The 12,500-nt window shown below is 50.3% G+C and overlaps 1 protein-coding gene across 1 annotated transcript in view; it reads right to left on the bottom strand.

The window, feature by feature from the left end:
- Window positions 1-3,636, bottom strand: part of LOC134016364 (myosin-10-like) — a gene marked incomplete at its 3' end in the record, with an annotated part of 5,185 nt that extends 1,549 nt beyond the window's left edge. Inside the window, exons 1-4 of the mRNA XM_062455744.1 lie at window positions 3,630-3,636; window positions 3,521-3,548; window positions 1,444-1,546; window positions 1,016-1,045 (exon numbers count right to left, since the gene is read on the bottom strand). Coding sequence (XP_062311728.1) covers window positions 1,016-1,045; window positions 1,444-1,546; window positions 3,521-3,548; window positions 3,630-3,636 — 168 coding nt within the window. The remainder of the gene's footprint in view (window positions 1-1,015; window positions 1,046-1,443; window positions 1,547-3,520; window positions 3,549-3,629) is intronic.
- Between the last annotated feature and the right edge of the window lie 8,864 nt (window positions 3,637-12,500).

The raw sequence follows: 12,500 nt of genomic DNA, 5'->3' as shown, positions 1-12,500 counted from the left end.
GACTGCATTTGCTTCCGTGAGGCCTATCATTACAGAGAACACCTCAGGTTCGGGTTCAGTAAATACATTTACATTTAGTCATTTAGTAGACGCTCTTATCCAGAGCGACTTACAGTAAGTACAGGACATTCCCCCGAGGCAAGTAGGGTGAAGTGCCTTGCCCAAGGACACAACGTCATTTTGCAGAGCCGGGGATCGAACCAGCAACCTTCTGATTACTAGCCCGATTCCCTAACCGCTCAGCCACCTGACTCCCACTCAAATAGAGTGGAGGTGGGTGTTGGCAGGAAGACAGACAGGAAGAGGTTGCTCATGCAAGGGTGCTATGGATCATGAGACACAAGCAGACACCCCAAGCTGGCTATCAGACTGCCACGGCCTTCGATAAGGAACTTCAAAGACTAGAATATCCAAGCAATGTGTATGGATGGAAAGTGAGTGTCATTTTTGACCTATCATGGCATCCGTTGCAGCCTTGGGACGTTAGAATTTGAATAACCATTAAATCCTACTACAACTAAGAAGTTAATTGAGCTCCGACTTGTGATTTGGGGACAGCTTGGCGTGCTATGCTCTCACAGGATTTCAGGGTGAGCATGTGTGTGTGTGTGTGTGTGTGTGTGTGTACCCACTGGGAACTGCATGGTTCTGACAGGCCACCACAAACAGTAGGCTACATGCCGGAAGTTAGTTCTCGAAAAATGATCAAACATTGAAAAGTTGATCACAGATTTGTATCTGATTTGGCTGGAGGCAGTATGCATGTTTTCTGACATTCTTGGCTGTTTCCCCAATGCTCAATACCCTTGATACAACGGATACTCAACTGAGATGATAGCAAACTCACCAACACAAAGTCAACATGTGAAAACGTATTTTTTTGGGGGGCCCAACATTAACAAATACAACCTTGTGAAAATGTAAATAACCCAGAGCAGATCGCAGAGGGAGGCATGCACAAGAAAACACACACTACACAACGGAGCATGTTTTTAGGAAGCGAAGAAAAACTTGCCTGGAGCTTCATTGCTTTAGGAGATTCTGGCTGTTAAACAAATACAAGTGTTAGATCCACCGGGCTTGAGGCGGACACAAGCCATAAGCAAACTGGCTGGCTGATAATGCTAACATTTAGCCTGAGCTGTGCTAACGTCTCGTCCTCACAGAACTGGAGCGGGCACCATTTATGTTCATGTGAGTTCTAGACAGAAGACTAGTAGACTAGTAGAGATGATATTGTAGCAGCTGGCTCATAGCATTGTGGATAAACACACTAGAATACATATATGTATATAGAATGTGTCATGACAAGGGTAATGTTATGTAGATAAAACTGAGGTTGAGAGGAACAGAGGGAGAGATGGGAAAGAGGGGGCGAGGAAGAGGGGTGGCAAGGAGAAATAGCGAGTGGGGGAGTGGGGGGGGGGGAGATGGAGCCCTTACAGGAATGTTGTGGTCCTTGCGTCCTTTGTGTGACGAGGCGACATGGGCCAGATACTGGATGACCTTCTTGGTGTTCTCGGTCTTTCCTGCTCCTGACTCACCTCTGTGGGCAGGGACCGAGCCAAAATAGATAAAAGAGAGACGGGTGAGGGAGGAGAGAGAGAGAGAGAGAGAGAGAGAGAGAGAGAGAGAGAGAGAGAGAGAGAGAGAGAGAGAGAGAGAGAGAGAGAGAGAGAGAGAGAGAGAGAGAGGGAGAGAGAGAGAGAGGTGAGAAAGAAGGACATAAACAAAGAACAGAGAGAGAGCAAATGAACGAGGCCTAATCTGTTGCCAACAGGTCTCATAAAATGACTGAAGAACAATGACAACCCACTGTCAGCTGTCTGCTAATTGAGAAGCTGTTGAGGTTACCAGGGAGAAACAGGGACTATGTTCCTGGAGGCAGACACAGGACAGGCCAGCCATAAACACAGCCACACCTCACCGCTCAGCCAAAAGGGTTTTGCAAACCAAAAGGTAAGGCTCTTCATCAAGTCAGTTATACTACAGTGGAGGTACTGAATGACTAGTGTCTGCAGTATCTCTTTGACTTACTTCTACTTGTCTTACTTACTTGTACCCTTCTATTCTATTGTATCCTATTCTCTTCTATGCACTTCTATTGTGTTCTGCTCTGGAGAGCCCAGATAGATTCAGACTGCACTTCATCATTATTCGTGTTCTATTCTGTTCTGTGCTACTCTGCTCCCAAGCCTTGAACCCTTGACAGAGCCGGTTCCCTTCTCTCTAACGCTGCTTGCTGTTCCTGTCTGTCTGTTTTTAACTCTGAGGTTCTGAGGTTCTGTGGTTCTGTGGTTCTGTGGGCTGGGTTCCAGGGTTTCTAGCCTCATTTTTTGGACCCACTCTAATGACAGTTCTGTTCAGGCACGGTCGTCCACAGCCCTGCCAAGACCCAGAGGGACCAGGCTCCCGGTCCAGCCCAACCCCAGCAGCACACAGCCACATGCCTGTGGGTTTAGCACAGTCAGCTATTAGCTGAGCTCTCCAGTCAGAATGCTGCTTTAATGGGGTTATGTACCAAGTCAATGAGAGTGATCCCTGTGTAATGTCGACAGAAAGTTCTGGAGCGTCTTTAAAACGTCCTGCTATTCCAAGTTTCCAAGCAAAATGGGGGTAGGGGGCATACTCTCACTCATCCCACTCCCCCCACCCCCTCCTGTATTGGGGCCATGTTGAATAGAGGCAGGGTGTTCTTTATGAACTTCCACACCGGCAAGTGAGAGATTCCTCAGCAAGGGTCCAGAACCTTATAGGCCGTTCCTTGTCCTGTCTACTAGCTAGGCAAGGAGACCCTGGGCATCCACAACACCCTGGCCCTAACCCCCATCATACTCTGGCCCTAGCCCCCACAGGAGGCCTCTACCTGGCCGCTCTGTGATAGGCTGACTGCCCTGGCACACTTCACAGGTAAACAACTCATCACAACCATACAAGGGATCTGGACTAAGCCGTCGCTACCAGTAGGGGGCAGAGTTCCGGAAACTCGCCAGCCGCCCTGCTGCTGGTTATTCTCTAGATCTCCTCACTACAGTGTCTGGCAGCCTCGTCTGTTGGAGTGGCAGAAGATTACTGGAAAGGAGTTTTTAGGCAAAGCACCAGACCTCACTTATAACCCTGCTCTGCTCCAGATCAAGTACAACAAAGACCCTCCACAAAAAATGTTTTAAAGCTTTTTAGAAACTGTCCATTAAGAGAAGCTTAGCAGAATAGAGAGACCTGCTGGCAAGCACCCTGGGTGAAACCCCTGGATACAGAGGGGAGACACGGAACAGTGATCTGTCATATCTAAACAAGCTCTGGTGTTAGCTTTGGAAACACCACCTCCATGAAATTTGGAGGCTTTCTTACTTTAAAACTGCTGGGAATGAAGCTTAGGAACCAACCTGTAGGACATGCTACTGCTGCTGTGCTAACACCTCACTGGCTAGCTAGCTTGCTTTCTCTCATAGACATGTCGCAGTGGGCCAAAGTGAGACTGTAGGTTTATGATAGGGTGGGCTGCAAATGAAACACTCACGTGCAAAGGATTGATTGGTCCTCACGATCTGCAGAGAGCAAGAGAGAAAACAGCGTTAGTTGCGGGCAATGAGAGTCATCACTGCTACAGGAATCTTCAGGAATCTCACAGGACATGGATGTTTGCATCCGGAGAAAACACAGAGTCAAACACAGGGCCTGAATCATTCTCTCATTTCACACCAAGCGGAGTGATCATCTATGATAGAGTCTAGTCATAAAGTATCTAGAGCTCGGCCTTAGGGTGTCTGACAGAGAACGTTCTCACACACATACACACACACCTTTCATTTCAAGGGGATTTAGGTCCAGATGACCAGATTATACCTGCCAATGTTCTGTCCTCCGAAGGTAGCAAGGGAAAACTACAAAGACCATGATCCACAGGGAATTTCCTTGTTTGGTATAGTACACTGGGCTTTCTGGGACATGTAGGCCATCAAAGATTGTGCCCCAATTCTAAACACATCTGTCCCCAATGGTAAAAAGGAACTGAAACACAACCTACTTTGTTTCCTATTTACAGGGACTATAAACTGAAAGCAGCCCAATTGGCAAGTTATCTTCCTCTGCAATGCCAGGCAACTGATTAATCCACTGAAAAGAATGAGGTAAAAAGAGTATTACAATTAATGAACCGTGTGTGTATGTGCGCTCTGTAAGAAGCAACATAACAGCTTTTCTGCATCCCCGAATATTCAGTCGTTATCTGTCCTTAGTCGACGCTCAAGATCTCGAGCTCGCGCCGCACAACAGGACATTGTCTCAGCAGTCGCATCATGATTCTCCCTTCCACTTCTCTTTGCCCAGTCTGCCAGATCTCTCTTTCTCTCGCTCTCTCTCTCTGTCCGTGACTCAGCACCTGCTTCGCAGTCCTTCTCTACGAACCCTCCGACAGAAAGCTGCTCTGTAGTCGCTGCGTCACCACCTCACTGTTCCCTCTTCATGAACAACAACAGCTTTCTACAAAGTGCTGAGTGTGGGAGGCCCTGTGTGTTAGCCTACACCATGAAACAAACATACCGGTGTGTAACTTGTGCGAAGGATTATGAATAAATAAAATGATGAATGGAAGGAAAATGAAAGTCTGAATGAATGCCAATTATGAACGAGTGAAATAATGAATGTGAGTGAGTGGGTGGGTGGGTGGGTGTGCGTGAATGAATGAAGGAAGGAATACATTAGTTAATGGATGAGTTAGTGTGCAACAAACAGCTTGGGAGCGGCCCATGACCTAGAATGTCCGAGTGGTGACACTGTGAGTTCTCGGGAGCAGGTGACATAGCTTACGTGACACAGTGACACGATCGTCAACACTGGAAAACAAAGCATGAGAGAAGAGGGGGGGTGGGGGGGTTATAGGCTGTAACCCTGGGTGACGGTGTGTCAACACCAGTAGGGGTCTCTGGATAAGAGAGTCTAAGAGAGTCTAAATCAGTCTTCACTGACACATACTGCCATAGTGGTTGTTTCCCTAATGCACGTGCTCTGAGTCACGTTTCTATACTCTTCAGATTCCTAGATACATTTCCTACATGTAGCACTTCAGAATCAATAAATGAGTACATACATTTATTACAGTTCAAAAGCTTTTGTACGAAACTATGTCAGATAAACAACTTCAGAGAGCCCCAGAATCCAGAATGCCTGTGTCGTGACATCACGAGTTCTAAGGGGTAGGTGACATAGCTGACATGACACAGGGACACGATCGTCACAAAACATGCAGGGAGGAGGGGCCGGGGGCTTGAGGTCTGTGGCTTCCATAGGGTCTTTGTGTGACCAGTTCTGTCTCTGCTCTGCAGGAGAATCAGATCAGCTTCAGCTCGCTCGGGTGGCCCTGTGAGGGGACGGGAGGACGGGGACTTTGGCCTGCCACGGGGGAACCACGGCTGCGTTGCCACGGAGACAGAGAGAGAGGACGCGGCGTGATTGGTCGGCGTCTCCGGCGGAGCATGACTGCCTGCCGACGCAGCAGGTTATGTCCCCGGGACAGCTTGAAACTACAAACTGTGAAGAAGAAAAGAAGAGAGAGAGAGAGAGAGAGAGAGAGAGAGAGAGAGAGAGGGGGGGGGGGGGGGGGACCGGGTCAACCAAGGACAGAGAGATCTGTGTGATTTCTTCTTCTTCTGACAACGTTGGGAAGACCCAAGGACCCGCTCTCTTCCCGCCCCTGATCTAACTCCTAGCAGAAGCACAGCCCCGAACCGCTGCAGCTAGCAGGGAGGGACGTCTCTCTATAGCGGGGCCTGCTCCTAGCGGGGCCAGTGTGAAGGGGCCCTGTCGCCGGAAGACTGTGAGTAATCACTGTGGCACTCTAACTGGTCTCCTATCTACTTAACTCAGGACTGGAGAGGGCTGGTCTCACATAAAAGCTGCACTGTCTTCTTCCAGCGCAAGACTGAGAGAGTGGGGGAGACCAAAAGAAAGGAAGTGAAGGAATAGGTCTGTTTTTCCTCATGTGCGACGGACAACCTTGGCTTCGTCTCAGCCAGTTTCCCATACACGCGTCATTGATACACACACACACACACACCCACTCAGACACATAAAACGCACGTCGGATGAGAATAGCAAAACAGTAGGGGTGATCGATGAGCTGTGACCCAGGTTGGCCCTGTTTCCTCGACGATGAGCCAAACTCCAGGTCAAAGTCTTTTCGGAGGCCTTTTCTTTCGTGTCGTGTTTTACCTTGGAGCTCCAGCCATCACGACCTCACCACCTAAACCAACAACCCCCTGACTGAGATAGGCCCTCACAGCTATCCAGCCTTGATCCACACCAGATCCCGAAGGAAGGGTTCCTCCAAACCTGAGCACGCTAGAGAGGGAGAGCGTGGGTGTACGCGGCGTATGTAACATATTACCTAACTAAACACGCAAAGAGGCTCTGCACAACATCGACAGCTTGCTTCCATCAGCTCGGCTTGATTACAGAGACATTAACATGAGCGAGCGATCCATCTCAAAATGGCCGCTGATCATATGCAGTCAGTCAGCCAGTCTGGAAAACATGTGACCTCAGCTGCGGAGTCATCCACCCGGTCACTCAATCTTCTAAAATGGCCGCCGGAGCGCTGAACAAGCGACCCTATCTCCATGTATGGGGAGGGACGGAGGGGTGTTGACCCTGTGTAGGTCTGCCATGCTGGGTGGAAGGCAAGGGAAGGGCAGATTGATGGGGGGCTGACTGTGGAACTCTGGAATGGAGGCGGGCTTGACGGATGATTGACACCTGGGTCGTCACTTGCTTCGGGCTGACGCGGAGAGAATGACTGGGGAATGTTGCGGGGAAAGTTCGCACAATTACACACACACACACACATAAACACTTCTCATCACGCCTCATCTTTTTAAGGGTTCACCTGATTCTCTCCCCATCTAAGTCTTCATGTTTCACACATCCCACGGTAATATCTGTTGAAATATGAAATGGGACAGACATTCGATCCCAGGGACTTCAGTCGTCGGCTGCGATGCGCTCGCGTTCCCTTCTGTCTACGTGTTTCCAGTTACGTAAGGAGCGTTAGTGACTGTCGTCTCTGTGCATCCTGTCTGAGCCCCGGACCTGACCCGTCACCTGCAGCTGTCGGCTTCCTCCGTTGCCGCGGTAACCGCCACTCACAACACTTACCCACCTGGCACGAGGGGTAAACTGTACTGCTTGTGCCCCCACGACTGGCTCTCGCTTGATGACTCACGATTGCGCACAATATCACTTTTCCCTCTCTCTCTCTCTCTCTCTCTCTCTCTCTCTCTCTCTCTCTCTCTCTCTCTCTCTCTCTCTCTCTCTCTCTCTCTCTCTCTCTCTCTCTCTCTCTCTCTCTCTCCCTCTCCCTCTCTCTCTCTCTCTGTCTCTCTCTCTGTCTCTCTCTCCCCCTCCACAGCTCAAAGCCAGGATATTGCTCAGCCTGTAAAAAAACAAGAGAACAGCGGCTCAGTTCCAGACAGCCTCCTGATTGGATCAATCCCTCAAAGGTTGTATCTCAATCATCAATTCCGCCCAATCAAGTCCCTTCAACAGGCTTTTTCCTGGTGTACAGAACACAGAGAAGGTCATATCAGTCCATACCATCATTACACTCATTATTCATTACAATGTATGGATGCCTGGCTTTGTGTTCAAAAAGCTATGAGGTCACAACTGCCTCCGTCTGAATAGTGTCTCTGTCTGAGAACACAGGAAAAAGTACTTCCAGACCAGAGCGATCACGCTGGTAGCCCCTCACACACACACACACACACACACTCCTCCCTCCCTGTCCCCCTGGATACGCAACACTCAAAATGCGGTTTTTGCTCTCCGGGGTTCTGTCTGCCACTCAAATCATTTATCCCCCGGACGGATTATAGCAGCCATTCCTCAAATTCCAGAACACGTCCCTTATTGCCCCCCCACCCACCCCCCCCACCCCCCTTCAATCTCACCATTGTCCTCTTCCACCCCCAATCCCCTAACCCCCCCAACCTCAAACAGCAGACTCAGCATCTCTCTCAACCTGGCTCGGACTTCCCCAAAAACACCTGGGTAAAGAAGGCTTTTATTCAGACCAACAGAGGTTGGGGGAATAATATGGAGTTGAGGGTGAGGTTCAGGGGGGACGGGGGGATGGGGGGGGGGGGGGGCGGGTAAAAAATCGGATTTACCTTAAGGGACCCTCTCAACAGCACCTCACCACTTAGAAACTGGATATAACACATCTCTTTCCACGTCCGTGTTCCTCCTCTCTGGGCTTCGTCAAAGCGTCATAAAACTGCGGCGAACGCAGGGTCCATTCTAGCGCCATGGCAACCGGTTTCCACACGTCTAAAATCCGGAGCAATGGCCAGAGATCTGGCTCCATATAAACGTCGCTGTGCATGGTGAGAGAGAACCGCTCTTTGCAGCACACTCTCACGCACTCACACACACACACACCCAGAGCAGAGGCAGGGGGCATGGAGAATCTATTAGGGTAGCTCATTAGAGCAGTCATATGAAGACCCTGGCCTGTTTACTCATAGAGAGCAGAAATGAGACAGATTCCAGGGGTACTTAACCCTTGTGTTATCTTCGGGTCATTCTGACCCATCAGTCATTGTGACCCACCGTCGTATTGCGACAGATTTACCTCCTACAAAAACAAAGTGAAGCATTTTCTTTTAACTGTCGGGCTGTCTCAGACCCCCCACATTGCAATGGTTAAAAGAAAATAATTTTTATTTGTTTTTGTATTGGGTAAAATTGGGTAAACACAACGGTGGTTCGTTATGAACCTTTGGGTCATGTGACCCGAAGGCAGCACAAGGGTTAAAGCTGCAGGAACAAAAGCTTAAGTGTGTGTGTGCGTGTGCGTGTGTGTGTGTGTGTGCGTGTGTGTGTGTGCGTGTTCATATTCGGGTGTGAGGTTGCTGTTATGTCTGGGTTTTCTCTTTGCTATTGTTGAATGCTGAGGAGCCCAGCCCAATATTCCTCACACACACACACGCCACATTCCCAGACGAGTGAACCGGTAAACACACAATTAGATGTGAACAGGCCTGTGTGCACCTGGAGTGTGTAACTGTCACGTCTGGGCTTCTGTGCCGTTACGATAACACAAGCAGACCAGCACTGTGGAGTGCTGGCTGAGAAAAGGGCCAGAGGGTCAGTATTACATCCTATGGCCGTCACAATCATAATCTTTGTTCACCAGAAGGGAGGTTAGGTAATGCATGTTGAGCCCTCAAGTGCTGGTACTTAGAGAATACTTATAGCTTAAGACTAGAGAGTTATCTACTAGGCCTAGTGAATATCATTGGTCTAAATCATGATCCTGACCTAACAAAAGGATTCATTTCCCCTGCCTCTACCACTGCCTCTGTCTCTACCTCTGCCCTTGCCCCTGCCCCTGCCCCTTCCCCTCCCCCAGGCCTCTGTCACTGGACCAAGAGCAGCTTGTACCCACAGATTCAGTCAGTTATCATCCCTGACCGGACTGTGCGGTTGGGGGGGGGGGGGGGGGGTGCTGGCCGGGACCCTGGGGCGTGGAACATTCCAGTGATGTCACAGAGGGAGGTCCGGTTTTCTGTTTCCTGGCACAGGGCAGCTGGTGAGGGTGGAGGTGCGGGGGTGTAGACAGGCAGCGAGGAAGGTGTGGTTGAGGAGGCGATAGAAGAAGGGGTTTAACTGGGTTGGGACGGTAAGGGAGAGGGGGAGGGTAAGGGGGAGGGGCGGGGTTAGCCTGCCCCCCCTGTTACGAATCCAGTTCCAGAATGTAGAGTGCAGAGCTGGGTGACACTGGTAGCACACACACACACACACACACAGACAATGGTCAGAGGGACAGAGCACAGGCAGGTAGATACGTGAGTCTAGTCTAGTCCGACTCCTTGTTTGTTCTAGAGCAAACTCTGGTGAACTGAGTGTGCGAGTGTGACGGCTAGGAGGAGGAGCGTGAGGGCAACACACACTGGTGATGAAAGGAAGGAAGTCATTCTCGTCCCTCACACCTACAGTGGTATCCTGCCGCCCACACCTCTCGTTAACCTCCACAGAGGACACACACACACAGTCAATCTCACTCCTATCAGTGGCTTTCCCATACAAACGCTAGCGGTAGACTCAGTTACTGGAACAGACCAGGTTTTGGCTGCTCATGCCAAACAATGTTTTGTGTCGCTACAGAACCTCCCCTATCAGGCAGCCATTTTGGCACCTTTTTCACCCTGCAGCCTCACGCAAAGCAACATTTTTGACATGCTTCTGACGCGGGGGTGAAATGAGAAAGGTCTGTGAGAGCCATGAAAGATAGAGGGAAGGGGAGAGAAGGATAGTGTTGAGAGAGAGAGAAAGGGAAAGAGAGAGGAGAAAGAGTGTGTGTGTGTGAGAGAGAGAGAGAGAGAGAGAGAGAGAGAGAGAGAGAGAGAGAGAGAGAGAGAGAGAGAGAGAGAGAGTGGACATGGTTCTAGAAAGGAGAACGCAACAACTCTGGTCCACATGTTTCGAATAGAGCTCAGTAACTGGTGTGCAATAAACGAAACGAGATGAGGGTTATGAAAAAGCGACTTTGATGTTCGACGAGTCTGTTCCACTACTGTACATTATCCATAATTGACGCGCAGATCGGAGAGGCTCTAGCCGGGGTGATGGAGAGCCCAGACTTCAAGGCAGAAGCAGGAACTGTGTTCCCCCTCCGTAGAGACTGGGAGGACCCCCAGGTGGGTCTGAATGAGCAGGGGCCCAAGCAGGGGTCCAAGCAGGTGTCCAAGCAGGGGTACAATCAGGGGTACAATCAGGGGTACAAGCAGGGGTACAAGCAGGGGTACAAGCAGGGGTCCAAGCAGGGTACAAGCAGGGGTACAAGCAGGGGTACAAGCAGGGGTCCAAGCAGGGGTCCAAGCAGGGGTACAAGCAGGGGTCAAGCAGGGGTCCAAGCAGGGGTACAAGCAGGGGTACAAGCAGGGGTCCAAGCAGGGGTACAAGCAGGGGTACAAGCAGGGGTCCAAGCAGGGGTACAAGCATGGGTACAAGCAGGGGTACAAGCAGGGGTCCGAGCAGGGGTCCAAGCAGGGGTCCGAGCAGGGGTACGAGCAGGGGTACGAGCAGGGGTCCGAGCAGGGGTCCGAGCAGGGGTCCGAGCAGGGGTACAAGCAGGGGTCCGAGTTGAGCAGGAGTCTGTTTACCTAACAGTTGCTAGCGAGTATGGGGCAGACCACACAGAGACCACTGCCAAACACACACGCACACGCAGTGGCACTCGCAGTGAGGCAAAGTGAGACTCAATGTTCCTTTTGGTTCACTGAGCATATTGGTCGTGCCAGGCAAATCACAGTGTCCCGTTCACACACACACACGCACGCACGCACACACACACTCAACAGCCCCAGTAGAGGGAGATCCACCCTGTCCTGTTTCGGCTGGGCTCAGACCTCATTAGAGACACATTCATCTCTGCGGAGGAATGTCCGGACGCTACACTGACTCAGCAGGGTTCTCCTCCATGCAACCAGACAGCTCGCACACTGTCTCCTGTCCACAGTCATCCACTCATGTGTGTGTGTGTGTGTGTTGTGAGTTTGTGTTTGTGTGTGTGTTTGCTGAGGTGTTTGTGGCTGTACTGTGATGTGTTTCCAGATGATTACGTAACAGGCCAGGGCACAGATAAGCCCACAATGTTGCTCATAACACACACACAGAGAGACACACATATTCACACGAGGTTTAAAATTAGCCTCTTTATTTGATCCCATTGGGTGTCGCCTCTGAGCCAATGAGAGGAGAAAGTGGGATATATGGTGGAAAGTATTTGCCAATGTAATAGATTGCAGATGGCAGTCTTTGGTCTGCCTGTTGTTTGGTCCACAGTGGCTCTTTGTGATGGCTAGGCCAGCTATAATCCTGCAGGATGGGGTGTGTGTGTGTGCGTGTGTGTGTGTGCGTGTGTGTGTGTGGGTGTGTGTGTGTGTGAGTGTGTGTGTGTGAGTGTGTGAGTGGGTGTGTGTCAGTGGGGTTTCTGGCACCTCTCATGTCACACTGCTAAGCTCTGCTGCCTCACTGGAAGCCAGGCAAGATGTGGGGTTCAGTTAAACAGAGAGAAGATTTGTTAATATGTGTGTATTTGTGTGAGTGTGTGTGAGTGTTAGTGTGTGTTTATATGTGTGTGTGTGTGTGTGTATATGTGTGTGTGTATGAGTGAGTGAATGTGCATGTGTATGTGTGTGCGTGTGTGTGTGTGTGAATGTGTGAATGTGAGGGTGTGTGTGATGTGTGTGTGTGTGTGTGTGTGTGTGTGTGTGTGTGTGTGTGTGTGTGTGAATGTGAGTGTGTGTGTGTGTGTGTGTTTGTGTGTCTGCCCTCCAGACTGTGGCCACTCCCAGGGTGAGAGGACCTTCTCAGGTAACAGTATCTGCCAGCTTCCCCTCCTGCTATCCCAGCTATGTGTGACTAATGAAAACACTTCTAGACAGATGACAGGGGTGGAACACACACACACACACATACACACACCTTTAGAACCACCC

This window comes from Osmerus eperlanus, unplaced genomic scaffold (assembly GCF_963692335.1).
Source record: "Osmerus eperlanus unplaced genomic scaffold, fOsmEpe2.1 SCAFFOLD_750, whole genome shotgun sequence".
NCBI lineage: Eukaryota > Metazoa > Chordata > Actinopteri > Osmeriformes > Osmeridae > Osmerus > Osmerus eperlanus.
Note: the sequence above shows the minus strand (reverse complement) of the source record. Positions and strands in the feature narration are given on the sequence as shown.